This window comes from Balaenoptera borealis, assembly GCF_965194805.1.
Source record: "Balaenoptera borealis genome assembly, chromosome: 2".
In the NCBI taxonomy this organism is placed as follows: Eukaryota; Metazoa; Chordata; class Mammalia; order Artiodactyla; family Balaenopteridae; genus Balaenoptera; species Balaenoptera borealis.
Window position 1 is genome coordinate 34,189,319 of NC_138867.1, and position 25,285 is coordinate 34,214,603.

The 25,285-nt window shown below is 35.2% G+C and overlaps 2 protein-coding genes across 13 annotated transcripts in view; one reads left to right on the top strand and one right to left on the bottom strand.

Annotated features, from left to right (window-relative positions):
* OSMR (oncostatin M receptor) overlaps positions 1-8,520 on the top strand; it is a gene marked incomplete at its 3' end in the record, with an annotated part of 62,819 nt that extends 54,299 nt beyond the window's left edge. For 5 of the 6 annotated variants that reach the window (XM_082382225.1, XM_082382227.1, XM_082382229.1 and 2 more), the window contains one exon: positions 70-8,520. In XM_082382225.1, coding sequence (XP_082238351.1) covers positions 70-645 — 576 coding nt within the window. The remainder of the gene's footprint in view (positions 1-69) is intronic. The other variant, XM_082382230.1, reaches the window with a different exon arrangement.
* RICTOR (RPTOR independent companion of MTOR complex 2) overlaps positions 6,147-25,285 on the bottom strand; it is a 118,736-nt gene continuing 99,597 nt past the window's right edge. For 4 of the 7 annotated variants that reach the window (XM_082382149.1, XM_082382150.1, XM_082382153.1 and 1 more), the window contains 7 exons: positions 22,012-22,189; positions 21,151-21,235; positions 20,123-20,356; positions 12,675-12,830; positions 12,219-12,342; positions 10,801-10,939; positions 6,147-10,677 (listed from right to left, as the gene is read on the bottom strand). In XM_082382149.1, coding sequence (XP_082238275.1) covers positions 10,603-10,677; positions 10,801-10,939; positions 12,219-12,342; positions 12,675-12,830; positions 20,123-20,356; positions 21,151-21,235; positions 22,012-22,189 — 991 coding nt within the window. In that variant the 3' untranslated portion in view covers positions 6,147-10,602. The remainder of the gene's footprint in view (positions 10,678-10,800; positions 10,940-12,218; positions 12,343-12,674; positions 12,831-20,122; positions 20,357-21,150; positions 21,236-22,011; positions 22,190-25,285) is intronic. The other 3 variants (XM_082382154.1, XM_082382151.1, XM_082382152.1) reach the window with 2 other exon arrangements.

Here is a 25,285-nt window from a genome sequence, read left to right on the forward strand (position 1 = left end):
TTCACATACTTTATATACTGTGATACACACACACACATTATCTTTGCACATTTTCTGTTTCTGTTCCAGGAGAATCCTCATCTAACAATAATGAATGTCAATGACTGTGTTCCAGATGCTATTGAAGTTATAAACAAGCCAGAAGGGAGTAAGATACAGTTCTTAGGCACTAGGAAGTCACTCACAGAAACTGAATTTACTAAGCCTGCCTACATTTACCTCCTTCCGACAGAGAAGAACTACTCTGGCCCTGGACCTTGCATCTGTTTTGAGAACTTCACCTATAATCAGGCAGCTTCTGACTTTGCTTCTTGTGGACATTTCCCAGTAACCCCTCAAGCCCCACCACATCAGCTGGGACCATTGACTTCACCTGAAAATTTACTAAAGGCACTGGAACAAAACTATATGAATTCCCTGGGAGAAATCCCAGCCGGAGAAGCTAATTTGAATTATGTGTCCCAGTTGGCTTCACCCACCTCTGGAGACAAGGACAGCCTGCCAACAAACCCACCAGAGCCAGCACTCTGTTCAGAGTATAAAATGCAAATGGCCATACCCCTGGGTCTTGCCTCCGCTCCCCCAAGCGAGAATAGCAGCCTCTCCTCCACTACCCTTTTAGGTCAAGGTGAACACTACTGCTAAGCAGTGTACCCATTTCATATCCTTATGCTACACAGACCCTAGGAGAAGCATAGCCGGCACCATTCCATCACCAGATACCTCGGGCTTAATCCCAGTGAGCTATCATCACCATTGTCAGGTCTGATTTATATAATCTTGCTAGGTTTTGAAGGTCAGAAGCTATGAAACTTAACATTCATCCTTGGAGCAGGCTCACTGTAGAAATGGCAGGATCGTGGGAACAGGCTTACCTTGCTGCTGCGTGTTCCACGTTCACCTTTATAACAGCAGACTTGGCACTTGACATAGGGATAGACCCCATCCACTCAGTACTGGACAGGTCCTTGAAGTTCAGTTTTTAGTGAGAAAGTATTTCCATTAAGTTTTACCCCACATTTAATATCTTGAAGAGTAAAGGAACTAGATTTCAGGCTTTAATAAAGGCTACAGAAGATTCGTTACTGGAGCATAAGTTGTCAATGTTAATTTATTCTGGGTGTGTTTAATGAAGAAGTCACAGATATTTGAGACCAAAACAGATTTTAGACTTGCCTTGAAGTGATGATAATTTGTAGTTCATTGATGATGTAGTAAAATGAACTCTTCCTATTAGACCTTATCTAATAGGTAAGACATGCGAATGAATCGATGAGATCCCCGCAATTGTCCGTTTAGTTTACCACGGTTAAAGAGTGGGACTGGCATGGAACCCCTGCCTCAGTGTCAAGATTATAGCACTCCTACTTAGTAGGCATGTCTTCTACCACAATTTTTGATGACTACCTCAGAACAGATAAAAGGAAAATGTCATTAATTCCATTCACATTTATGGTTCCTCTGTTTTTCAAGAACTCTGATATATAAATGACCTATTTTCAGTAAGCATCTTTTGGACTCTGCAGTAGGTTGTCTGGGTCAAGATAATGCCTTCAGTGTCTCCTTATATTTCTATTATGCTAATATAAAAAAGTGAAACCTCATTGTTGAACATCATTTAGATATAACTGCAAAAGGCTAAATGGAGTGGGAACTCCTGTAGTGGCTCAGCAGCAGCTTTGTCTCTTTGAACCAATATATGCAAAGCATATACCTGGTACATAGCAGGTGTTCAATCAGGCTAGAGTTCCTTTCTCTTCTCTCTGCCCGACAACCCTTAATGTTTACTTAGCACACTTCTAAACAAGCACAATTAGGGGCTCCTTTTTCTTTGTTGGGGTGGAGATGACGCTGCCTGTGCTTCTGGTACCGAATGCCCTGTGCTGTGCCATTCCACACTGTGAAGAATGAGAGAGAAGGAGCCACAGCTGAAAGGAAGATGGCTGTCAACTGACCTAAATACACACAAACCTGGACGTCTGTTCAGGCTTTTCAACTTTTTCCTTCCATATAACTAAGCCTTTGGCTGAATAATGGGCTATGTACACCTAACATAGTACAAACGAGTATCTTGATTAAGAGTTTTGAGAAGACTCTGGGGCCAGTATTGTTATCACTTAGCCTCTTTGAGTTTGTCATGATGCAATTATAAAAGTACATAGAAACATCAATGACAGTGATGATTGATTTGTAAATAGTATCTTTCATAAAGATTTTCTTTAAAAAAAATAATCCACAAAACCTTGAAGTCATTTTTGTTGCAATAAACTTTAATTAAAATATTTCACCATTGCATTATTTTGTTTTCTCTACCTCAATGAAATGAAAATCTTAACAATTATTATAGCCGATAAATAAGCTTACTAGAAATGTAAATTCCTGGGTACCAGTGCAAATCTCATAACCAGAATCTCTGTGGTCCAAGGCCTGGAATCCATATATTTCATAAGTTACCAGGCATTCAGATGCACACTCGACTTTGAGAATCATTGGTCTAAGTCAAATGAAGGTGTCTTTCTGAAATATAACAACATACCAATAGGAAATGCTGGGCTATATAACTTTGTCCTTACAGTATCACTATGACTATAGTTTTGGCTGTAAACATTCCTCTCCCATCTTCATAAATAACCAAATAACTTAGTATTTGAAATCTATATGCCATTTAACAGCATCATTTTAAGAAGTGTTATTCAGAAACTTTGAAATTTGTATTCATGTGTCAGAATTATTACGATTAAAAAAAAACCCAACTCATGGAGAATTTCAAATATATACAAACGGAGAAGAGTTTAACAAACCCTTATGTCCTATCATCAATCCAAACAGCCACTAAACCATGTTTGTTTTAGTCCATCTATACTCTTATTCAGTCTCCCTCCTGATATGATTTTGAAGCAAATCATGATTTCATCTGTAAATATTTGTTTCTCTAAATAGGCTTTACTTTTTCTAATATAGCCATAATACCTTTTAAAAAATCATACCTATCAAAAAATCAAACAACCCAATCAACAAATGGGTAGAAGATCTAAATAGACATTTCTTCAAAGAAGACATACAGATGGCCAAAAAGCACATGAAAAGATGCTCAACATTGCTAATTATCAGAGAAATGCAAATCAAAACTACAATGAGGTATCACCTCACACAGGTCAGAATGGCCATCATCAAAAAGTCTACAAACAATAAATGCTGGAGAGGGTGTGGAGAAAAGGGAACCCTCCTACACTATTGGTGGGAGTGTATATTGGTACAACCACTATGGAGAACAGAATGGAGCTTCCTTAAAAAACTATAAATAGAACTACCATATGACCCAGCAATCCCAATCTACTGGGCATATAGCCTGAGAAAACCATAATTCAAAAAGATACATGCACCCCCAATGTTCACTGCAGCACTATTTACAATAGCCAAGACATGGAAGCAACCTAAATGTCCATCAACAAAGGAATGGATAAAGAAGATGTAGTACATATATACAATGGACTGTTAGCCATAAAAAAGAACGAAATAATGCCATTTGTAGCAACATGGATGGATCTAGAGGTTATCATACTAAGTGAAGTAAGTCAGAGAAAGACAAACATGATATCACTTATATGTGGAATCTAAAAAAAGCTGATTTAAATGAATTTATTTACAAAACAGAAACAGGCTCACAGACTTCAAAAACTTATGGTAACCAAAGGGGAAAGGTGGTGGGGTGGGAGAGATAAATTAGAAGGCTGGGATTAACATATACGCACTACTATATTATAAAATAATCAACAAGGACCTACTGTATAGCACAGAGAACTCTATACTCAATATTCTGTAATAACCTACATGGGAAAAGAATCTGAAAAAGAATGGATATATGTATACGTATAACTGAATCACTTTGCTGTACACGTGCAACTAACACAACATTGTAAATCAACTATACTCTAATATAAAATAAAAAATTAAAAGAATTAAAATTTTAAAAAATCACATCTAAAACCTAGTTAGTAATATTCCTTAGCAATATCTGGATATTTTGATGGTGGGAAGAACTGGCAACTGACCTAAAAATAATGCCTCGGCCTGGTGACTAGTCCTCAGCTGCAGGTAGATAGGCTGGGAGCAGGGACCTAGTCACACAGCAGAGCTATGGACCTGCTGAAAGTGCCTGCTGACAGTCCAAGACCTGACTCATACTAATTCTAGTGAAACTGATTCTCCACTAGAATATGATTTATTAAGAAAATCAGGTTGAATTAGACAACATGAACTATTTCTTCTAAGAGCTCTGCGGAAAGATTAGCTGACTTTCATCTCAAAAAAATTACAAAACATACTAAACATTTTGCATAAAGTAGGACTTTGAAAATCTTTGAAGAGGTACTTCCCTGGTGGTCCAGTGGTTAAGACTCTGCAATTCTACTGCAGGGGGCACGGGTTCAATCTCTGGTCGGGGAACTAGGATCCAGAATGCCACAAGGTGCGGCCAAAAAAAAAAAAAATTAAAACCTTCGAAGAGATACAACAGAAGATTAAAAGCCTTCAAAAGTAGCAGTTAAAATAATACAATGACTAAATATATTCAATTTAAAGGACTAAGCAAATGTAGTTGTCTTTGTCCTCTAAGCATTAAAGAAAATAAGTTTTAGTACATTTTTGGTTTTTTTGAAATCAATATAAAATTAGTTGCTACGGTTTGAATGCTGCCCCCCCCCCACCAAATTCCTATGTTGAAATCCTAACACCCAAAGATGATGGTATTAGTAGATGGGGCCTTTGGGAGGTGATTAGGTCAGGAGGCTAGAGCTCTCATGAATGGGATTAATGTTCTTAATAAGAGACACTACAGTTTCCTAGTCCCTTCTGCCATGTGAGGACACAAGACCCAAGAAGTCTGGGACCTGAAAGAGGGCCCTCACCCAAACATGTTGCACACTCTGATTTCAGACTTTCAGCCAACAAAAGTGTGAGAAATAAATTTGTTGTTTATAAACTGCCCAGTCTGTGGTATTTTGTTACAGCAGCCCGAATGGATTAGGACAGCACTTTATTTTTTTTTAAATTTTTTTAAACTTTTTGTTTTGTATTGGAGGATAGCCAATTAACAATGTTGTGATAGTTTCAGGTGCACAGCAAAGCGACTCAGCCATACCTATACATGTATCCATTCTCCCCCAAACTTCCCTCCCATCCAGGCTGCCAGGTGACACTGAACAGAGTCCCCTGTGCTATACAGTATGTCCCTGTTGGTTATTTTAAATATAGCAGTGTGCACATGTCGATCCCAAACTTCCTAACTATCCCTCCTTCCACACCCTTCCCCCCTGGTAACCATAAGTTAGTTCTCTAAGTCTGTGAGTCTGTTTCTGTTTTGTAAATAAGTTCATTTGTATCATTTCTTTTTAGATTCCGCACATAACAGATATCATAGGATATTCTTCTTTCTCTAGGACAGTACTTTATATACCAAAGAGTTTTAAAAAATGAAACAAACTGAAGTTCAGCTATATCGTCACAGTTTTCAAAGGTGAGCTGTGTGATGATGATTAAGTGTGCTTTTTAGTTTAGTTGGGGGCCAACTATGTTTTTGTTGAAAAACAATAGTAGAAGGCAATATGAAAATGATACACGTGCTTAAAAACCAAACTATCCAAAACAAATCTATTTCTGAATACATTTTACCACATTTAATCAACTGTAACAGACCCTAGCTTTGACATTGAATTTTATTCTACAGGCTTGATAATTCCCCCTGTGGTATTTTCTTTTGCCACTAGGTGGCTGTAGGTTAGCTTACCTGATCCAGGCCAGTTTCTGTGTGAGAAATCAAACAGCTTATACAGAAAAGTTACCATCATACCATCATTGCTCATTTTGTATATTAATCACTAAAAAAATCAGAATTGTTCTATAGATCGATCCACTTTTTCAAACCCTTTACAATAAACTGTGGTTAAAAAATAAAAACTGTAAAGATATTTGATTAGATTATGAAGTGTTTAGAAAGTATAAATTGCTATTTTAAAACATTTGGAACAAGCCGCTATGTGTTACTGAACCGGATTCTTATCTATGGTACCTAAAAGTCACTTTTACCAGCCTCAGTGGTACATAAATCAACACTGATGGTTTTAAAATTTCAAATAGAATGACACAAGTTTAAGAATTTTTAAGTACATTTTATTAAGAATGTATCCCTTTGATAAGATTATGCTTCAGGAGGCTTTTAATGCCCTTGACATAAAACTGTACACATTATACAAAAACAAGAAAACCACAAAAAAAAAAATCAAGGTGAGCAAAACCATTAGAGGACAAACCTTATTTAAATTATACACAACTCAATGAAATATTCTTACGGAAAATATATAAATACTTTTTCTTTCTATGTTACAGTTATACAATATAAATCAGATTTCAATGTCTGTTCAGTGACCTACAAACACCAGAACCTCCAAATATGTAGCAGCGTATTACTAAATAAAAAAGAAAATTTTGTGGTTAGGGAGCATTAAGTCTGAGATTTTTTTCACAATCCCTTACCACTTTTCAAAACTAATTTACACCATTTGTTTTACAATGCAGCTTTAGGGTTTCTGACAGGCCAATAATGGAACATTTTTCAACTATTATCTATGAAAGTTTTAACCCCCCCCCTCCTTTGCCCCAAGACTTTGCATTTTGTGCTAAATCAACCTATTTAGTGGCAAAATTACAAGATATACTTTTTTGGCATAAATTATATTTTTCAAATTAAATATTTTATAAAGAAGGTCAAACAAAATGTGCAATTTATGCATGCTGTGGCATAGCTATCCACCTATATTACAAAAATACTCTAAAGGGGAGAAAATCCACATTCTGTGTGAGTCATAAAACACTACTATGAATGAAAACTGCCCTGGGAACCTAAAACTAAAAGAAAAAACAAATGCTCCTAGAAAGAGTCTCACATATTTCAATATTGTCTGATAAGCATTGCTATTAATTTTACCAGTATGCTTTTATAATCAAACTCTCACTGTAGTGATACTCTTGAAATGAAGCTGGTAATAATGTATTCCCTGAATGGGGAGACAAGGGAGACCTTTCCCAACTTACATTTTGGAAAATGTGAAATGTTGTTTTATTCCAACAGCTCTTCTCATAAAACTCTCTCAATTAATTCTGTTTCTTTTTTCCCATGTTCAGTGGATTGTGAATTTGAGACCAAACTGGAAGCATAGGACAAAAGGGGAAAAACCTTACTTCCAAAGGACCTTTCCCAAGGTAGTTTACAAAGCTCCTCTCACACAAAATTAGCACCTCACTCTTACCATGCAAAAGTAACTGCAGTTATAATTTGGATGACAATTTGATTGCTTTTTATTGCTTAATGATCTGTGCTTTAATGTGGGAATAAAAGGCATCCTCTGAATGGAATGAAAAAAAAATTTGTATCAATAGCAGGAGACAAATCTAAATAAGCATTCCCACCTCACTGCTGAACACTCTGCCACTGTAATATGCCCAGAAAAACTCAGCTTTAATTACCTCAAGCTCTGGATAAAAGAGCTCAAAACTATTAAAGCCACCCCATTTCAAAAGGACTTATACACCTGATGTTAGAGTAACTACCATAATAAAGTATATACCTTCAAAGAACCTCTTTCAAAGTCAATGTCCTACAGAATGCCCTTATGCTACCAATCTTCATTAGAAAATTTTTTATTAGGGAGAAAAGACTTTTTCCCCCCTCAAATCTATCTAAGCATAAATAGGAAGTAAAAGTATAAGAAATTTTAGACCATATTTAATTACAAATACTAATTTCTAATTTCCTTATTTATCAGTATTTACTTATTAGTGTGTGAAGCTGAGATCTGTTCTTGAAAAAAATTTCAGTTAGAAATGACAATTCACTTTACAATTAGAAATTCACAGTTTACAACCAGCACAACTGCCCAAATTCCTCCAAATTATTCAATAATTAATTACCAGTAGTACAAATTTATATGGACTAAGATTAATTCTAAAATCTTGAAAAACTACAGTATTGACATTATTTTGGTATTTTATAGTCTGGTAATATCTATTACATATAGGTGCTTTTCTCAATTATTTCTATTACCACTGACAACATTCCTAACCTTTTCTGCTATAACTTAATATCTTAAACACTTAGGTAAATCACTTGGCACCGCATGTGAGCATTTTTCATCATAGAAGTCTACTTTTATACAAATAAGTACTTAAAGGAAACATATTAGACCTGTCAGTGAAACATGGATAAACCAAATAGCACTATACATTTAAGTATAGACATCTTTTTTTCTTAGATTACTGAGAACCACAAAGCTCTGTCTCCCCAAACTAAGTGCTATAGGCAAATATTATGATATATACACACGTCTTTCAAAGCAATAATCCAAAAAACTGTTCGGGCTAATAGTAACAAAGACTTCATTTCAGGATGGATGAGTGAGGTGGGGTCCAGGGATGGGGATGTGTGTGTGTGTGTGTGTGTGTGTGTGTGTGTGTGTGTGTGTGTGTGTGTGTGTGTGTGTGTGTAACAAAAAAGAATTTACTGTTAACTTTTGAGGGATTAAACCACAGATTTTATATTAACTGAGGTAGTGTTTAAAATGAATGTCTAAAATATGTTAATCCCATTATTAATAAGATTACTACATCACCTCCTTTGGAGTTTTTAATCACTATTTGGTCTAGTATCTCCGACATTTGGTTCTCTGGAAGGTAGTTTAATCATCCAAGACCAAAGACCAAGGTGACAGGCAACGTTCTTAGAAGTACTGTTGACATTTAAATAAACACTTGGGTTCAGTGATAAATTAAAGTTAAAAAAAAAAAAAGCATTTCTTTTATCTTCAATTGGATTTTATGAAAGAAAATCTGAAGAACCACTTTTTAACATAAGCAGAAGCTTACAGCCCTTATCTGCTTTGTTATAATGTAAGTTGCTACACAGTGCACATAAGAACAATTCACTGAAGTGCAGTCAAAGAGGTGTTATGAAGTGAGATGAAATGCTTCATCCCAATTGGAACTTTCAGTGCCAGTAAATTAAAAAAAAAAAAAAAAAATCTCTGTGAGTTACGTTTTCTAGTTCACAGGGTTCTTTACAGAGATCTCAAAGAACAACCCCATTATAAAAAGGATCTGTAATATGGGAAGATATTAATCCATGTACTATGACTGTGTCAGAGCTGATGCATAACTGTAAAAATGGTCTAAACAAATGAATTTAAAAAGGGTCCTAATCAGTCCAGCTGGATTTTTTTTTCTATTTATATATAGACCTCAAAAAAGATAATCCTTTCATTTACAAGCATTCTAATGAGGATGGCCATGCTTTTTTATATACAAATTTGCATATATGTTTAATTCCTGTAAAGATTTCCAAATATTTTTAGACATACACAAATTAAACACACAAATAAACAAAACCTTGCCCTCATCAACTTAACTTTGCAAATGTGATAAAGGCAATTACTGTACTCATAAACTCACCTATCACTGCATTTAGTTTGTGCAAAACAAGAACACTGATATAAAAATTAAATTACTGCTGCTTTAAAATTTGGTACTTAAGGCTTTTCACTACAATTTTTAATCGTAATAGTAAGTTTCATTAATGATTTTTTAAAAGGAACTATGGCTTTTCTTTTCCCATGGAATGTATAAATTGTAGGCAAACTTATCTTTTCCTCAAGAGATGCAAGATTTTATTTAATGCTTTCTTTTGCTTTAGGTCTCAATTAATAGTGCTTGTTCAAGTTACGGTTTAAAATGGTGATATGGGAAGCTGATGAAAATGGAAGTCCACTGAAAATATATGCATCCTATAATGGAAAATACTTTGAATTATAAAATAATTTTCTGATTTTAATCAGGAACTGTAGTGAAAAACCTTAATTAGGTCAAATAGTCTATGATAACACATTGCAACAAAACTGAAGAGATGGAAAACAAATAAGAAACTTTATGTAAGTCTAGTAACATAAAAATAATTTATAAGTCCTGGTTGTTGAGGCTCTTCTTTCGCTGTGAGGTTACAAACCTCTGAAGTAGTGTTATAAACATGAAGAAAAAAGTGGAAGGGCCAAAGATCCCCCTCTAATACCAGCAGTTACAGTACACCCCATTGTGCTAATAGGATGCAGCCTCAGAGACACTGATTCCTAGTTTCCACAAATTAGTTAACAAACAAGGCATCTTTATATTTACCCTAAAAAAAGAATTCAGAAATAAGGGTGTGAAGGGTGCTTCTGCATATCTTATTATTGTTCCACTGTTATTATGCTCTTAAAATGAAAAAATAGAAAACCTATGTAGGTATTCAGTGCTTGGCTCTTGCATACAATGGTAACTAAAACTCTTAAAACTGTGGTAATGAACAGTGAACCCCCAAAAGGGCTCAACGGGGGAGAGAGGAAGTTGTTTCGGTTAGGGAAGTCCGCAGTTCCAACTGCTCATGTACCAATAATTGCTGGAACAGTGTATAGAAGATACTCCTATCTTTGCTGCCCAGTCAATCGGCATTTTCTGAGGCTTTTAGAAGTCCACAAATATGAATATATATAGTATACATCTATATACATCATAAATATGAGGTCAGGATTCAACAGATGTATCAACTATAGGTTGCTTTGGTGGTGTTGCCAAGACAGCCTCTGCTTCTTCATGCATCTAGAAAAGAAGTGGTAAATTATTAATGACTTTCTAGTGTATCAACAGATATAATCTCTCTTAACTTAATTCAAAAAGAATTATTTTTGAAAGATAAAGTTCAAAAGTACAAATCCTACTTACTTGTAAAAACTGTACATCCTGAAATAATTCTTGTATGAACCTCCGACATGGAAGTCTAAATGTGCAGTGTGACAGCAAATGGGAAACCTCAGAGTAAAGGCATATGTCATCAAATGTTTGAGGATACTTCTCCTTAATTCTAAAATGAAAGAAAAGACTAGGATGTGATAAAAATTATAATGATGACTTTGCTATATTCTTTCAAAATATCACTTTTTAAATATCTTTTTCCTCCAGATATTGATTAAGTGGCATATCTGGGTGATGGCATAAGAATATAAAATAGTAAATATTCCTACCTCACACTTACATTAGCTATTTTAAGTTTGGGATTATCTCTTAAAATGATAAAAACACAAATACTTCTTGGAAAGTTAGAAATATTCTTTTTCACTGGCATGAGAAATTACAAAATTTATTTATCAGCCTAGGATAACTCAAGTATTTTCAAAACTAAGTTTTAAAACAGAAATAAGTTTTTAAAGTTAGACTGAAATTATTAATATCCTTGACTGGGCTCTCTCTATATATCTTTCAACCTTTAACAGTGGCTTTTAGCTGGCACAGCATCTCAGAGTCAGTGGTGGTGTGGGGTAATACACAGATTAAGGACACACTATACTTAGAGCCAGAAGGCCAGGAGGTCTGCAGTGGGACCCTGGCATCTGTGTTACTATATTTTGTAAAGCCCCACAGGAGACCCTGAAGTGCATTTTTTTTTTTTTGAGGGCCACTGCTTTAAATAGTGCAAATCAAAGATGTTGAAGATTGCCTGAATTTTCTTTTATCATGTTGCTGTGATTTAGAAAAGCAATAAAAATTCTGCAACTTTTATTAAAAGAAAGGAGTAAAAATAGGGAAAAATTAAACCAAGAAAATATCATTTATTTTTATGTATGTCAGCTTTTCTTAAGCTTTATTAAGCTTTTTAGGGGTATCTCAGGATACCCCTACTTTCTTAAAAATTACTGAGAACCCCCCAAATCTTATTTTTTCTGGGTGATAGCCATCAATAATTACCATATAAGAAAGTAAAATTGAGAAAATTTCAAAATATTTATTAATTCATTTAAAAAATAAAATTATTACATGTTAACATAAATACATATACTTTAAAAAAACTATATTTTCCAAAACTAAAAAAGTGAGAAGATTGGTATTGTTTTACATTTTTACAGATCTCTTTAAAGTCTGGCTGAATAGAAGATAGCTGGATTCACATACCTGCTTCTGCATTCAATTTGTAACCTTGTGTTAGTTTGGTTGACGTATGTAAAGAAAATCTAGTCTCACTCAGATATGCCATGCAGTTGAGAACCACTGATGTAAGCTAATTAGTCTAACTTTTGAAGTATTTCAAATATCTTTTTCACCATAAAAAGTAGAACAAAGAATACTCATGCTCATAGCTTACTTACGTTAAAAGCCCAGTTTCATGACATTTAGTTGAAACTGAACTACTCAAATTAATGACTAATCTCAGAACTTCTTTGCGAAGGAGTATACGGCACATTGGTGTATCATCTGGAATTGTTTTAACACCTGAAGGGAAGATTAAAATATTTTATCTATATCACAATAGAAAATTATTATAACTCATGGAATTTGTTTTTTCAACTCTACCAAAGATATAAAACTGAGATAAATTGCACATGACCTGCCAATCATTTTGGGAGCAAAGGTCTTTCTAATGAAAGCAGAGAGCTAAGAGGGTATGCATCAGCAGCTGATACAGGTGCAGCAGTTACCTAAACATACCTCAGTAAAACTGACTTGTCATAGTTATGAGACAACTTTAACAGTATGTATCTACAATAACAACAGACTAAGTATAGTTATATTAACAGGGCTTGGATTTAAATCTGAAAACTTACCTAGTAGCAATTCTGTGCTTTTGGTGCTGCTGGCTGACCCTTCTTGAGACACTCCATCACTGCATCCAGAAATGCCCGAAAATTTAGAGGGAACTACTTCTAAGGGATTATGGATAGTCTGCTCACACCAATCAGAATATGGAATGTCTTGAAGGTCTGAAGAAAAAATTAAATCAATTGACAGATCATAATGGCTTAATTCCTATGCTTGCACTGTATACTATAGAAGAGATGATTCCTTGTAATTTCTTTCCAGTCTTCAATAATTATTTTCCCTGATGAAGATTTTCAAAGTAAATTCAGACCACTCAGATAGTAAAATTTGTTAAATTCTAAAGACATTTATACATAAAATTTTATACTCCTAAATTATAAAAAAAATACATAAATATGTGTTTATTTAAAGAATTCAAATAAAGATGTATTCAGAATAGAAAATGAAGGTACCTTATCTACCCCCCCATACCTCCCACCCCCAAACTAAATACCCCTCTCTTAAATATATAAAAATTCAGATATTTGCTATTTTAAATTTCTCTTTCTTGCTCTTTTGGTGTGTAAGTGGGATTATACTGTATCTATTATTCTATCACTTGCTGTTCCCACCATTTAATAATTACCAATATTAGAATCACAGTTCCCTGGGCTTATCAGTTCCTTCCTTAGAGTTAAATTTACTATACTACCCATGCATTGCTAAGGTATACTCCACTCCTAGATGGGATTTTAAGGTCAACCAAACATCTTAGTGCTGTTAAAATGACATCAATATTTTTTATTTAAAAATTTCCTGAGCACTTCAAGTGATTAGAGCAAAGGGAAATCAGAAAGTCTTTGGTTATCCTTTTAGGAAGTAACATTGGGCAACCGAGAAAATCATGCAACCTCAGTAGCTACAAAAGAGATTTAGAGAGAAGAGACACACTCAGCCAGAAGGTGAGACCTCTTGATAGCTAGTTCAGTCCTCTTTCCACTACAACACATTGTCAGACTATTAAAAAGAGCTTTTAAAAAAGCTTTTTAAAAAGTCCAGGAAACTAGAACAATGTAAACACACACTACCTCTCCCTATGCTGTTTTCAACAGAATAGATATCACCACCTCATCTCATCTTTAAGCACTTCCTAAGATTAATATTTACATAGTACTAAGCAGAATATGCTCTGGTTCCTCAGAAAATCAATTTAGCATAGCTTTAATAATATTAAGGAAATCATGCATCTGTCAGGCACTTAAAAGTAATGTACGGTACTTAAATTATACATTGATTTAAAATATAAAACTACTGCCAAAAGATCTGAGAACTAAAGATGTACTTAAAAGCCAGCAATGCTGAATAACCAGGTAAGAGATGACTATGTTATTTTAGACTCAGTTGAGGAGCCTCCCAGGGAGTGAAATGACAAAATATCCCAGTGCAAGGAACAATAAGAAAATTATACTTCTTTTAATCAACATGTTTCTGAAAAGTTATAAACTAATTCATTTCAGGCTCACCTTCAACCAGTGATGACTCCTAACATTTCTAACCTGTTACAACCACATCTTATTTCTAAAGATATCATTCATTCTCATTAAAAAAAAAAAAAAAAATCATGCCTCTAACTAAGCCAGGCCAAAAGAATTAGTTTCTCCCATTGGAAGATGTGAAAGAGCATCCTAAGTATAGTGATAACAGAAGGCTTTTACTACATGGGGTATTTTTTTGTGTGAAACCCACTATAAACCATATGAATAAAATTTTTAAATGAAGTAATTACATGTGCTAAATGGAAACTCCAGAGAACAAGTGGGTAGAATATAGGCACTATTTATAAATTGGCAGGATAAGGAGAACCAAAAATTCTTGAAACTGGGAAAGGAACAGCTAGTTGGCCTCCTTCTTCTTATGCATGGAAGGTAATGTCTAGGACTCTGCTGAAGGCAAAACCGTGCATACTATATTGATGATACTGACTTTTAGGGACCTTTATTTTCTATCTTCTCTTAAGAAGTATTCAATGCAATGATACTTACACTTTTACTCAACACATTTTATTTCAAGATTATTTTTAATTTGGATGAAGCATTATGTCCATAAACTGAACCATTTTATCTATGTGATTGATGTTTAGCTTCTTCACTGTAGTTGTTTGCTTTTACTGCTTCCTCTCTTTTTAATTAACAATATTCTAGCTCAGCTTTATCTTTTAAATAAAAATGGAGACATGAAGCATAGGACAGACCAGACTCTAAGAAACTGAATACCTTCTTTATTCCCTGTATCTGGGCATAAGGCTGACTCCAGCCACTGTATGTGGGAAAGAACAAAAAGCTCTAAGCAAAAAATTACATAAGTCCATATGGGTTAATTCAGAAAAAATCATAAGCTAAATTTTTCCTATCAGAAAGTAGTCAGGTCGCCAAATAGCTTATCTGAAATGCTGAAACAATTCTTTATGAAAAACATTAAGAATTTCTGTAAGGAGCTCTGTCTCTGGCAGATATACCCACCTGATCACCAATTCCCCTTGGCAGCAGGGATGTAAAATGAAATGAACAAGGAGATTTTCCTTAGGAGCACAGTAAGATCATTGTAACTGAACTATCAGAATTTATGAGAGAATATTATTTCTAACATAAACAACTTAGTGTGAGTTACCATTAACGGAGAGCCTACTGAATGTTAATCTTACATGTTAGTAAGTACCAAAACGACACCATAAGGCAGGTATCATTATTCCTATTTAGAGATTTACGAAAAAATTAAAAGTAAAGCTCAGTGAAACTAAGTAGATTGCCCAAGATCAGATAACTAATAAGATGGAAAGGTTTGGCTTTGAGCCTAAGTCTCCTTGATACCAAAACTCACACTCTGCTATGTTTACACCAGGGGTCTTCAGTGTTTCTTGAAGCCCTGGCATTTCCTAGCCTGCTCTACCCCCAATTTTATACTTGGGCAAGGCCGGTAGATGGGGTGCCACCCCACTGTTCCCCTTACACCTTCATCTGCATACCACTGAGCTTTTGTATAGATTTTGATTGAAACATGGGTTTTGCAGCTAAAATAATTCTGAAAACCACCAGTGTCTCTTTAGGGCCTCCCCGACCCCATGTAGTTTCTACCCACTCCTCGCAAATTTGTCAGTTTAATAACCTAGACATTCAAATTGATCTCTTGCCATTATCTTTTATAGTTGGCTGATTTTTTTTCCAGTGCTCTCTCTTTCACAGATGGACTGGTCTAAAACACTTAAAAGGTTTCCCACTCAGTTGGTTAGCTACACTAGGGCAAATGTGGTGGTATACATAAAAGTGGACCCAAAAGAAACATATAATACTAAATGTTGACAGGCCAACATGTTGCCTTGCACACTAAACAATACAATGCACAAGCATCTGTGAAGGTGGTAGACACAGAATGTTAGGAAATATCCTAATAGCCTTTCCACTGAGCTTTAACATTTTTTGAACAACTACCACTACCAACACTACCACCAGACTGAAAGTTTCAAAGAATGAGAAGTCTTGTGTTCAAGTCCTGACATCCCTTTAAAATGATCATTACATAGTAGAGGGCCAACTTCAGACTATAACTACAAAGCTACAGTAATCAAAACAATATGGTACTGGCACAAAAACAGATATATAACATATAGATAAAGGGAACAGAATAGAGAGCCCAGAAATAAACCCATGCACTTCTGGTCAATTAATCTACGAGAAAGGAGGCAAGAATATACAATGGGGAAAAGAAAGTCTCTTCAATAATTGGTGCTGGAAAAACTGGACAGCTACATGTAAAAGAATGAAATTAGAACATTCCCTGGCACCATATACAAAAATAAACACAAAATGGATTAAAGACCTAAACTCCTAGAAGAAAACAGAGGCAGAACACTCTTTGACATAAATTGCAGTTGTATTTTTTTGGATCTGTCTCCTAGAGTAACTGAAATAAAAACAAAAATAAACCTAATTAAACTTAAAAGCTTCTGCACAGCAAAAAACAAAACAAACAAAAACCCAAAAATCAAAACAAAAAAAACACCCCATAAACAAAATGACAACTTATGGACTGGGAGAAAATATTTGCAAACAATGCTACTGACAGGGGATTAATTTCCAAAATATACAAACAGCTCATACAGCTCAGTATCAAAAAAAAAAAAAAACCCAAACAACCCAATCAAAAAATGGGCAGAAGACCTAAATAAACATTTCTCCAAAGAAGACATATAGATGGCCATGGAAAGGCCAACAGACACATGAAAAGATGCTCAATATCACTAATTATTAGAGAAATGCAAATCAAAACTACAAGGTATCACCTCACGCCAGTCAGAATGGCCATCATTAAAAAGTCTACAAACAGTAAATGCTGGAGACGGTGTGAAGAAATAGGAATGCTCCTACATTGTTGGTGAGAATGTAAATTGGTGCAGCCACTACGGAGAACGGTACGGAGGTTCCTTAAAAAACTAAAAACAGAGTCACCATGTGATCCTTCAATTCTATTCCTGGGCATATACCCAGAGAAAACTCTAATTGGAAAAGATACATGCACCCCAATGTTCATTGCAGCACTATTTACAACAGCCAAGACATGGAAGCAACCTAAATGTCCATCAACAGATGAATGGATAAAGAAGATGGAATATTACTCAGCCATGAAAAAGAATGAAATAATGCCATTTGCAGCAACATGGATGGACCTAGAGATTATCATATCATTATCATAGAAAGAGAAAGACAAATATATGGTATCACTTATATGTGGAATCTAAAAATGATACAAATGAACTTATTTACAAAACAGAAATAGACTCACAAACATAGAAAACAAACAATGGTTACCAAAGGGGATGGGGGGGGATAAATTAGGAGTTTGGGATTAATATATACACACTATTATATATAAAATAGGTAAACAACAAGGGCCTACTGTATAGCACAGGGAACTATATTATCTTGGAATAACCTACGATGGAAAGGAATCTGGAAGAGAATATATACACACACACACACACAACTGAATCACTTTGCTGTGCACTTGAAAGTAACACAAATATTGTAAATTATCTATACTTCAATTTAAAAAAATAGTAGAGGAACTATTTTTTAATTATCTGCCATGGATAATAAAGACGTCTCCTTTCTGATACACAAAATACTTAATATGGCTGATACCAGTGCTTCTCAAACATTAATGTGCACCTGAATAACCTGGGCACCTTGTTAAAATGCTGACTCTGATTGTGTGTGTGGGGGGGCAGAGTCTGCATTTCTCGTAAGTGCTCAGGTGATGCTGATGCTGCTGGTCCGCTGACCACACTTTGGGTAGGAAGGGCTCTGCAGGACCTGGTCCCAACCGTTTTTCTAGGCTGATCCTGTATTTCCTCTCCCTTTGCTTTCTGCGCTCCATTCCCACAGGTGTCTTTTTAGTCCTTTCTACTTCCCATGCTTGCTCCCATCAGAGAAGACCTTTGCTCATGCTGCTTCCTCTCTCTCAAAATTCTCTATACTCCAGTCTTCACTTAGTTAGGTTCTATTCATTCTTTCAACCACAGCTCAATAGCAATTCTTCAGAAGTCTCTTCTTTGATCTGCCTACTTGGTTATATTCCTTTGTTAATACCATGTACCTATCCTTGATGGTGCTTGTTACAAATGTAGTATTATATTAATATTTGTGTACTGATTGATCGAGTGGTCAGTCAATCCATTTCCTTCTCCATTGGACTAGAGCTCAAAGAGTGTTAAGAATAATATCTTTCTATTTTTCTCTCTCTCAATTGTTTTCCGAGCATCTAGTTTAATGCCTGATCCACAGTAGTGGCGTAATAAATATTAAGTTGAATGCATAAATCCGTAGAGGTTCAGTGACTTTTTAACAATTAGCCTGCCTCCCTTCATACCTCCAAGTATCAATAGTAAACTGTAATCACTTCCCAATTAAGAGTTATTCTCCTCCCCGCTTCGTATCCCTAGAACAACAGGTGGAGGGGTTCTGATCCTGAGCCAAGGTGAGAGCCTTGCTGACTGCAGCAAGTCTTCCACAAGTCCCACACTTGATGTGACTCCACTTGATTACTAGCTCAGTAATCACAAATGGATTAGAACTAGCTGGGACTGTCTTGTGACTGGGTAATTAGGGGGCTGGCTTCCCTATTTCTTGTTTGATAAATAAAGAGAAAACACTTACATAGCAAAACTCCACAGTAAGTGCTTCATAAGTATTTGTTGAATGAGTAAATGAAGAAACAGAACTTAGAAGAACTAAAACATTATAAACAATGTATAGACAAATGATTTAAAATAGCATCTTCTCTACTGTGTACATCAGGACAATAATGCCCAAACCTTTCGCTCACAGAAAATGAAAATAATTATAGCACTCTGGGTCCCTGGACAGGACTGTTCACAGTGGTAAGTGCCTAGTCCAAGGGTTTGTCAAACCCAGGCCCGACTGGGGCATGGAACCATGGAGGGGATTAATCTCTCAGCACATCCATATCCTGTTTGTGGATGTGGTACAACAGTGTGCTGCAACCCATCAGTTGGGAAGTTCTGGATCGGAATGCCATGGAGAAATGTGGATGAATGACCCAGAGAACTTTGGTTATCACTAGGTTTTTTTGAGGGTGGCTAAGTGATATTCACCAAGAAAAGCTATCTATAGTAATAGTTTAAACACACATTTATAAAAAAGCTGAATCTGAATCTGATTCATTCACTCCCTCACCAAAAACATATTGAGTGCCTAGTATATAAAGCAGTACACAGCTGGGTATTAGAAAATAAAAATGAAAAGGCATGACAGACCATACCCTGAAGGAACTTACTGAGTAGAAGGGGAAAAAATAACCAAGCAATAATTATCATAAGAGATCTATGTACAAAGAGCAATGAAAGTAAAGAGGAAGAAGTGTCAACATCCGACTAAGAGGGTCAGAGAAAGCTTTGAAGATAAAACAGTCCCGACTCTTGAGGACGAGGTGGGCTTGCCAAATGGACTGCACGTGAGCTTGCATGTGTGTGAGGAGGAGAAGGCGCAAGAGGGGACAGTAGGGAAAACACACTCTTCATGCCTAGAGCCGTGAAAAAGAGCACAGTCTGCTCAAAAAACATCTAGTCAGTCAGTAGCGGTGTATCAATTATAAGATAGGAGAATGGTAAAAAAAAAAACAGTAGACAGATCACACAAAGAGTCTTGTGTGCTGGACCTGAATAGGCAGTAAAAAACTGTCAACAGCCTAATCCAAGGCAGCAGTATGAAAGATGAATTGGAAGGGGAAAAAACTGGAGACAAACTTACTAACATTCCCACAGGGAGATGCTGAGTGACTGTACTAAGGCTGAGGTAATGAGAATGGAGTAAGAGGGATGATCAATAGGGCTGGGAGATGACCTGTGACTGGAGCAGATTCAAAGGCAGGTGGATTCATCTTCAAGGACATAATCACTCACCTGAATGACTACATATTGCACTCAGTTGGTTACTGGGCTGGAAACCCAGAATTTCAATACAGACACAATAAAGGCAGTTATCATCTGTATGTTCCTGTAGTCCAGTGTCTTCTGTGCTTTCTAAAAACAGAGAAGCATCTGAATGGATTGAATTCATTATTTCTGTAAGACTCATCTGCTGTCGTAGCAAGTGAAAAGAGTTTTTTACAAGACCTCCAGTTCCAGATGGAAGACCTGTGCGTAAGTAAATATAAAACATAATCTGATGAAGATGGTATCAATGACACCTCTTTCAAGGTGCCTTAAACTATGTGAAATTTTAAAGAAGGGAAATTAGGGAAGAAAACCAGAACTCCTTTTATGATTCAAAATCTAACCTTAACTGGGGAGAAAAATAGGATAATTTGCTTTAAATTACGAAAATAATTAACATCAGCAGTTATACTTATATTACTTTAATATGGGGTTTTAAATACAAAATAAAAAATTAAGATTATACAATTAGGTATCATTTCAATTCTTAATATTTGTGTAATCAATTCTTAATATTTGCATAAAGAAAAGTAATAATTCCAAGTCTAAAGAGGTCCTTGTTAAGAAAAAAATCATCAAGATTTTAAAGCTTTAAATTTGTGGCTGATACGCATATATTAATTAAAATACCACAGCTCATAGCAAAGAGAGATCATATAATGTATAAGTACATTTTTCTCTCTCTCCTTTCCCCAAACAGCTGTTGCTTAGACCTATGAGTGTAAGTGTTAAAATTTTTTCACGTATTATTTGTTTAAAACAGAAGCAACTGATCTGGTTTTTGTCTTCTTGAGAGGCTTGGTACTTAGTTGGAAAAAACACTTTAAGTCTCTCACAAAAAAATACTGTGGTTTAATTTTAAATTGACTCAAACAATTATTTTGCTATAATTTTTTAAGTTGACCCAAAAGTAAGTATACCTGAATTTTTAGTGTCATCCTACTGAAAAGAATTTTCTTTTTAATATACAGAGGAGAACAAAAACCATGCATTACCTCCTGCATCATGGGCAAACACTCTTGCACCTCGATCATCATGTGGAGGTGTGTTTTTTGCCTGAAAATAGGGAATATCCTTTACCTAAAATAGATATAAGTCATGGTAAGTCCTGTTATAAAAATTCACTTTATGTATCTTAGCAAAATTAAATGAAATGTAATTTAAACAGAATTACTATAGCACACGAACCTATAATGAAAAGATACTGCTGAAGAAGGTTAAATCACCAAAACTTGCCAAAATAGCATAAAACCCTTAAGGTCCTTATCTATTCTTGGTGACTTAAATGGATATTAAAATAATTATTTTAGAATTTATCTAAAATGTTTTTAGACTTCTAAACAAATATGTATTCTTTAGTACTATCTACCTCCTAGAGATCTGTGAGTATTTCGTGGGATTAGCACAACATGTGGCTGCCATGTTTGGGATAAATAGGATCAAGGATTAAATAAAACAAGGGATACGTTGTACATTTCAAATTTACACAATGTTATATGTCAGTTATATCTCAATTAAAAAAACAATAAGGAACAAGTCAAGTGTGACTAAAAAGCAAGACTAGGCATTAAAATTTCTATAGAGAATATACTGATAAAGAAATCAAACAAGATGATGATTTAATGTGAGGAGAAGGATAACGTGCTGGGGACTTAGAGATGCTAAATAAAAGAGTATAGAATAGTTGAGAAAGGTGAAATAATTCTCATGGTAAAATTTCTTTAAATAACACTGTCTAAAAATACCACCTTCCCCCAAATTAGTATTTGCTCTAAATTATAATTTCTAGTAAGCAGTTATAGAATATGAAAAAAATCGTAAACCAACTCATAAGAAAACAATAGAATTTATGATACCTGGAATATATCATTGATGTCTACTGGAAGAGCAAGACCAATATAGTCATCTGAGCTACCATATGTTGCACTGGACACCATGGACCTCACTGAGGAGGATCGCTGCAGGGTATTTTGGTTAATAGGACTTAATAAATCTTCTTTATCTAGCGAAGCATAACTTAAAGCTTTCATGAACCTATAATACCATTAAAAAAACTATATTAGTTTCTTGATTTGTTATAGCAATCATATAAAGAATTATAGTTTATTTTCATACCTTCATAAAAGAAAGGAAGCTAGTCAAGTACTAAACAGTGCCATCTTATTTATTGAGAACATATGAATACTTGAGAATATTTCTCTTTTATAAATTGATATATAAAAGGACATCAGTAATGTTGACTGTTGACCAAAAACAATTGTTACGGTCTCCCAGGTAAAAGTGAAAAGGTGAGCAATTAAGATAACTTTCAACGTCTAGCAGTAAAAAATAAGTAAAGATAAAAAACTGACCTCAGAAAACAGAGGTATTATCCAAGGACTAACTTCACAATCATTTGAGACTGCTAGATTTGCTATCATACAAGTAAGGGCACGTCTACTACTTCTATTTACTATTATTTTTATTAAAATAAGGATAATCACTTATTCTTTGTGTGGTAATTACTTTATCAACATAAGATTTTGTAACACAGAAGACAGACACAAAACAGTAAAAATGGGACTCCCCTGGTGATGCAGTGGTTAAGCATCCACCTGCCAATGCACGGGACACGGGTTTGATCCCTGGTCGGGGAATGCCACAGAGCAACTAAGCCCGTGTGCCACAACTACTGAGCCTGAGCTCTAGAGCCTGCGTGCCACAACTACTGAAGCCCGTGCACCCTAGAGCCCGTGCTCTGCAACAAAAGAAGCCACCGCAATGAGAAGCCTGTGCACTGCAACAAAGGGTAGCCCCCGCTCGCCACAACTAGAGAAAAGCCCGTGCGCAGCAACAAAGACCCAACACAGCCAAAAAATAAAATAAATAAAGCACGTACACATCTTAAAAAAAACAGTAAAAATGGTATCATATATAAATATTACAAGAGACAGCTTTATACGAAGCACTGGTATTTCCTCAATGCATTCCTTACCAGTGATTCCATAACATGGAATAATGACATTTCCGTAAGATACACCTTTCTTATACAGATTTTTATTCATGCAACAGACATGCTAAAATATTTATCATACGCCTGCTTTGTATATACAAGGCAGTACACAAGGTTCCACACTGTATGTATACTGCTATTTGAAAACTCAAGTCATTTAAAATGTAATAACGTACCCTGATATTAAAACGAAGAATTATTTTGAAAAGAACACAAAATAATGTTTTATAAATAGTAGCTATTAAAATTATCATAGCAAAAACCACTAATTTCTACGAATTTCCACCTAAAAACCACTCATAATTGAAATTTACAAATTTTATAAAATAGGTCAGTAGTTTTTAAATTGTACTCTGTTATACCTCTGTGATTCCATAGAACTCTTCAAAGACTACTGGAGTGAAGGGGAAGGAATTATTGGAATACTCACCTCCACAATACCTATTTCAACCAGAATAGCTCTGTTTTTACATATTCTACGTATTGGGTTTCCATAGCAATGTTTTTGTGAAGAAAGGTTTCTCTACTTAAAATGCGACATTTTAAAAAAGCTTAAAACCACTGATCTAGTCCAATCTCCACTAGATTAGGCAATTGAGGCCTACATATTTCAAAATTTATGAACTTTACGATACAGATTTACCACGGTAAACAATTGAGAGGTTTGCCTGGGTTTGTTCTGGATTGATGAGGCTTGCAAAACTTTTGAATTCCAAGCAGATGAGACATTACAGCATAATTTATGGAACTTTTTCCAAGTTCATTCATTCAGTGTCAGGATTAGAACTCAAGATTAAGGATTCCTACTTCAGTGTTTTTTCTGCTGTGCCCCAAGGAAATATCTCAGTAAGATATGGTTTTTAAGACTGCTGGATTCATGCTAACCATTATACCATAGGTATCAGTATGACTACTCTTCTGATTTTATAAGTAAAAAAAAAAAATCTTCTCAGCCTAGATTCCAAACTATTATTTTACAGTAAACGTGTAGTTATCGTCCATCATTTTCATTTTCTCTGAACTAACCAAAGGAAACAAGTGGGAATAGGAAGACTAATGTCTACACAATTTTTTCCTCCATGGAACCCAGTACACAGTTAAGTACTAAACACAGTTTGAAGAATAAGTGACAGATTTGACGAACATGAGATTTTTGTTAAGCCTTCATGCCTTTGTACAACTGTTTCTGTTTCTCTTGACTGCTTTTTCTTTTTATTTTTTCCCCTCCCAAGAAATTAAAAACATCTATTAATCCTTTATAGTGCTGATAACTTGGCATTTTATTCCAGGAGTAAAATTTCCAAATATCCTTCTCTTGATCTAACAGAGAATATAGGAAATAAGATCCTAAGAACCCAGACTGATTAGGAAATTGTGATTTGGAATAGTTGTTGTTTCTGGTTTATTCTAATAAATATTTAAGCAATGAAACTTTTTATCTGTGCTTTAATCAGTTAGATAGAAATGCCTGCTTCAGTGAGACAGAATAACCCTAACTGGGTGGTTCAGAGCTAACAGCACTTTGGTTATTGTACTGAGCTCTAAGATGGTGGAACCCTTACTGCTTATTTTGGTGTGCTACGTTACTGCCCCTGGCTGAATGCTACTAGCTGCTGTAGTCTCTGAGTTTCCAAATACTTTGTTGTAGTATAAAAGTTTCCTCCTTTGCCACCAATTTTATCAGCTCTCCTTTCCTGTCACAGTGTCCCTACCAGTAGAAGCTTATAACTGCTGCATCTATAGGCCTGAAAATCTGATAAACAAACTTGTTAGACTAAACATCAACAAACTATGAATGTGGGTCAGAGGTACTTCCTTTGAATAAAATTTGTGAACTTCACTGCATAGGTTTATACTAGTGAGCTGTTGGGAGGGATGAGGCTGTCAGGTAGATAAGACATTACTGCATAATTTATAAAATTCTACCAAACGGAATATAATTTATTATTTGCTACAAGGGATCTCTTCTACTAAACGTGTTAACATTCCTGAAACAAAATTGCTTAATAACTTAAGAATTTGGTTATATAAGAGCCAAATGGATTACATGAAAGAAATAACTATCAATAATAATAGTGGTGATAATGATGATGATAACAGCTAACTTTTATTGAGTGCTTAATATGTGCTAGGCACTA